The 5,164-nt window shown below is 39.3% G+C and overlaps 1 protein-coding gene across 1 annotated transcript in view; it reads left to right on the forward strand.

Annotated features, from left to right (window-relative positions):
* The first annotated feature begins 744 nt into the window (after positions 1-744).
* The window catches only part of LOC120522829 (protein downstream neighbor of son homolog), a 23,791-nt gene continuing 19,371 nt past the window's right edge, over positions 745-5,164 (forward strand). Inside the window, exons 1-2 of the mRNA XM_039743516.1 lie at positions 745-1,424; positions 5,106-5,164. The exon at positions 5,106-5,164 is cut by the window's right edge and continues 133 nt beyond it. Coding sequence (XP_039599450.1) covers positions 999-1,424; positions 5,106-5,164 — 485 coding nt within the window. The 5' untranslated portion in view covers positions 745-998. The remainder of the gene's footprint in view (positions 1,425-5,105) is intronic.

A 5,164-nucleotide genomic window follows, 5' to 3' on the forward strand; every position in this document is an offset into this window, starting at 1 on the left:
CAAAATAAACTGAAAATTCAGAAATGTTTACGCCAATTTTAAAAAAGATTAGTTTTTTGAAGAAAAAAAAAACTTCAGTTGGAATGCTTGCTACTATCGCGATGTTTAAACATTATTTTACCGTTGAAAATTGTCATCCATACTAACATGCACAACATTTATTGCAGCATTTTAATGGTAACGTGATTATCATAAGATCAAAATAAGTACTGCACACTTTCCGATTTGACTTGAGTAATGAGCACGCTGCAGAGAAGGGGCAGTGTGGGGAGGCCTCGAGCTCATGGCTGCTATGATTTCTGTAAACCACAAGATGTCACTATTCTGGAATCGTCGTCTATTTTTCCGGTACAATCGGGAAAAAGTCTTAAAAGTTCAACGGGGCTTCATCCGCCTATCACTACTAAAACAGGTGGGCTACAGCCTATCTTGACTGTAATGGGAACATGGCAAAAGCAATCCCAGTCTATTGCTGAGTGCAAGCATCCATTCACACACACTCGCCCGTAGGTGTCCGCTAGCCAATCGGCACAATTGTTTTGTCATGTGCAAATAAACGGGAGAACCGACAAACCCTACAACGTAGCCACACTAGGATTTGTAAGTAGAACACTGGCACTTTCCGTAACCAAACAATTAACCCGACACACTCTTAACATTTCCAGACAGCAAATCAATCGCTTCTATGGAGCGCAAGTTCGCAGGATATGACGTAACGTTACCACAGTAACAATAATACCGGAAGCTGGGCGGCTTTTTTTTGCCGCGAGAGTGAAGCTAAAGCTTTTGCGCGCCAGATTTGGTTTGTCAGCCTGTGAGGTTTACTTTGCGCGTTGGGTATCTGGCGCTTTTTTAACATAATATTTATAATAATAGTGCGTCGTAAGGGAAGGTCGGCTGGGATTCGAAATACAGCAGCGTGGAGAAGAAAACTGTGGACGAAAGGACCGGTGTGATACGCGTTTTAGTTACTGGTGTGCAGTCTACCAGCCGAAGCTATGGCCGAGCTCCCTGGATATTCTCCTAGTTTCAAGCGCCCACCCGGCTTATTGCGGGTTAAGCGCAAGAGAGCTCGCAGCGAAGGTGTGTGTCTGAACCGCCTAAACTCCCAGTCCAGCCCTGGACAAAAGATACCCGGCGTGCGGCCTTTCTCCCCTGGCCTCGCACCTGCAGCGCCGAGACCGAGGAACCCCTTCGCCAACATCGAGAACACGTACTGCAGCCCGAGGAAGAAGAGCTGCGTTAGAAGCCTCGAGAGGTGCGGCCAGGGATTGCTGGACTGGGATCAGCGTGCTGGGGCCAAACTGCGAGAGTCGCTGGCAAGCCAGGAGTCACGGTCTCGACTTGTCAGCGAGCCCGACGAGGCCGTGTTTGAGGACGTGGATTTATTTGAGAAGGAAGCGGACACTTTAGCTACCCCTATGGTAAGATCGAGAGTCGAATGGTGTTAGGCCCGCGAGTTTACCCGTACAAGGCTGGATGTGTTGTGTTTATGATACCCCCATCGAAATCTGACCTTTAAGTTTGTTCTTATAAACCTTTCCCATCTTCTATGCGTTTCTCTTACATACTTATTGTAAAGTGAAGTAAATAAGTGTGTTTTTGTATATTAGACACATTTAAAAGGGATCTCTCATTTTTGTGGTAACCTTTCAATTACACAATATAAAGATTTAAAGCCAGTTTCCTTAGACATTGTTAAGGGTTTTGTAGTTCAGTATTTTGTATTTTATACAGGTTTATTTTCTTTTGTTTCTTGTATTTATCTTTAGTGATTTATGCAGATACTATTCATATTCTGTTTTATGTATGTCCTGTTCATTTTGAATTTCAGTGAAGTGCTTTGAGTATGAGAGAGGCGCTATATTAACTTATTATTTATACTTGCACATTTTGATGATGAAAGAATTGTTTCATCTTAAGGGCATTTATGTAACCTGGACCACAATTTCACCAAGTGTGTGTGTTCATATGCGTTCATCCATCCATCCATCCATCCGTTTTCTAACCCGCTGAATCCGAATACAGGGTCACGGGGGTCTGCTGGAGCCAATCCCAGCCCACACAGGGCACAAGGCAGGAACCAATCCTGGGCATAAGCTAATACACCCTACTTCAAACACCGACAGTTTCCACAAGTCGTCAGTGTAAAGAAATGTTGCACAAATTTTCAACCTCTACGGGTTAAATGATCTACTTGAGTAAAGTTGTCAGTACTTTTTAGTAAATAATCAGTTCAGTTTCAGTGTAGGCCGAGGTAGCCTTCTTTAACCTCTCTTTATATATGTTATACCATTTCTGTTTTTCTTGATCTTCGGTTGAAGCTGCATTTCCCTTATGTGACAATTATCTGCCTATTTGTCTTTATATTTGATAGTGCCTTTTTATATCTCTCTAACGTATAGCACCTTTCACTTCTGTGACTCAATCAATGTTTACATTTATTTATTTGGCTGATGCTTGCTTTTATGGTACAGTTGATTACATTTCGTTTGGTTTTCCAATTGGAGCACAAACAGGTCAAGTGACTTGCTCAGGGTCAAGCAATATCAGTAGTGGGATTTGAACCCACAACCTTAGGGTTTGAAGTCTAAAGCCTTGACAACTACACCTCCCTGCCTGCCAATTTTTCATATACAACCTTTCACTTCTTTCTCCGTGTTTGTGGCTGTAACAGGGAACTGGTCTTTTGCAAGCAAGGCAGTGTGTTGTAGTGGTTAAGGTGTTGGATTTCAACCCTGAGGTTGTGAGTTCAAATCCTGCTACTAACAGTATGTGACCATGAGCAAGTCACTTCACCTGTCAATAGTCCAAATGGAAAACAAAAGAAATTTAACCAACTGTCTCTCGAATGTTGTAAGTCACCTTAGGTAAAGATGTCTTCCAAAATAAGTCTTCACTTATAAGTCACTTCTATCATATAGCACCTTTCACTTCTGTCTATCTATTATTTGATTCCTTTCACAGCTATTGGTCTTTCCAAAAATGTTTCCATACTCGTAGACATTGAACATAAGAGATTACCTTTCATCTGTACATCTGTTTTCAGTATTTGATTTGTCCAGGATAGAGTTAGAGGTATTGAAGCCTACCCAAGAAGGATCAGGTGAAAGCCAATAAATAATTGAGCGAGCTCAATTACTCGTATAGTGTAAGCAACAACATTTGTTTTTCTAGAACATTTTATATGCAAGTGTAGCTCAAAGTGCTTTACATGTAGTAAAAGAAACAAAAGTTATACAAGAGAGAAACTGAAAACTCCTAATTTGTGGGTCTCCAATGGTTAAAAAGGTTAAAGGCAACGTACACTTTAAAATATGTTATGGTCAGATGATCAGAAGGGTGGAGGAAAGCAAAATTCCAGCAGGCAAAGATGCTGGAAAATAAACCATTGGGGACAAAAAATCATAGCAATTCAGTTACCAGATAACTTAATATGCATGTCTTTGACATTCGTGACAATTAAATTGTTATGGAATGGTCCATCTAGTACTTCACGTACATTCCACTTTACTGTAGAGATACTACAGGAAATCACACAATAAGAAGATTCTACAATACAATATAGTGGATTTCACTGTAAAGTAATAAACAATGAAGCACATTAACTTGTGTTTGTGACTATGTACACAAATAGAGAGTAAAACGTGCAGGAAATTGAATCAACTGAACGATTCGAATAGTATTTATTTTAAAAACTAAACACATTGGGTCAAATGAAGTAAACAAGTTGTGTTGGTAGACAGACTGGCACAGGGGTGACTTAATGCCTCAGCTCAGTTCATGTCAACTTGTACAGATTTAGTCGTTTTTTTTTTTTTTTTGCTTCATCCACCATGTGTTCTGATTGGGCAAAGAAGCTGTCCACTGTCTTCACTTATACATTTCTTTTGTGCGAGTATGCATGTGCAAACTCTTGCATATTCCTCTGTGTGTATGTACGTGTATATTTCAAGAAATTATGTATTTCAGAAACTGCTTTGTTCAAATCACTGGCCTGGCCCCACAACAAAATGGAGCGGCAAAAATCTTGGTTAAATAAAACTATTTCTTACAGCAGTTATCATTGGATATGTGTGAAACTGTTTTTGTAAGATGTATGGATATGTACTGCACCAAAAAAAAAGAATAGGCCTGAACCCTGTAACACTATAACAAGGCAAACACATTTGAGTTTGGTTAAAAAAAAAAACATTTTTTTTTTTTTTGATAGTTAATTTCCATGAGTCTCTCCCAACACAGGCACAAACCCTATGCCAAAATGAGCTTTCCTCTGCATTTTTTTACATCATAGGATCTGAACTTAATAGTGAAATTTTGACCCCATCACCCATCTGTTAAAGTAAGTAAAATTGAGTACATGGTTGGTGTCTGCACACTGAGTTAAAATGTGCACATTCCACAAAAATAGTGATTGGGCTAGGATTGAAAAAACAGATATCTGCAGCAGTCTAATCAGTCTGCCATTGTACTGCCTGACTAATGTTCAGGTGCATGGCTTTAGTTTATATACTGATTTAATAAACAAAAAAACTAGTATATGATGAATTTGAGTTGTGCCCTCATCCTTTAACTCCTTTGGATTTTTTTCACACTGATAAGAGTAGCTATTTCCTATCCACTTTTCCAGTTTGTCCAGAGGGAGCCATTGCTTACTTCAAGCGTCACTGGTTGACCAACCTTGGTCAAACACACCAGGCTTTCTTATATTAATGATTACGATGCATCTGTGTACAGCTTAGTTTGATTGGGAAACAATATGTGAAATTTTAACTAGTGATTAAAGTGACATATGTTGATTATAGTATTGTCCTTGCGACCTTGCTGGAAAACAGTACCCACTTGGAATCTTAGCATAGCAGGAAGATGGAAAATATAAACCAAAATCATTTTATAATTTTAAACTGGCTTTTTTTTTTTTTTAATGACACATGACTTGTATCCTATTTGGTGTCCCAGTTAACAGGTTTATATGGTAATCGGTTGTTCTTGTAAATTGTTTGATTATACTCATACTCTTGTCAATAACTCAAACAGTATAATGTGTGTGTTAATAAAAAATATCATTGTCTTTTGTTTGTTTATCCATTCAATTGTGCTTCTAGAATAAACGTGAAGCACTTGAGGTCCCACCTTCTGCCACAGAGTTCCCAGCTGACTGGAG

Source organism: Polypterus senegalus, chromosome 2 (assembly GCF_016835505.1).
Source record: "Polypterus senegalus isolate Bchr_013 chromosome 2, ASM1683550v1, whole genome shotgun sequence".
In the NCBI taxonomy this organism is placed as follows: domain Eukaryota; kingdom Metazoa; phylum Chordata; class Cladistia; order Polypteriformes; family Polypteridae; genus Polypterus; species Polypterus senegalus.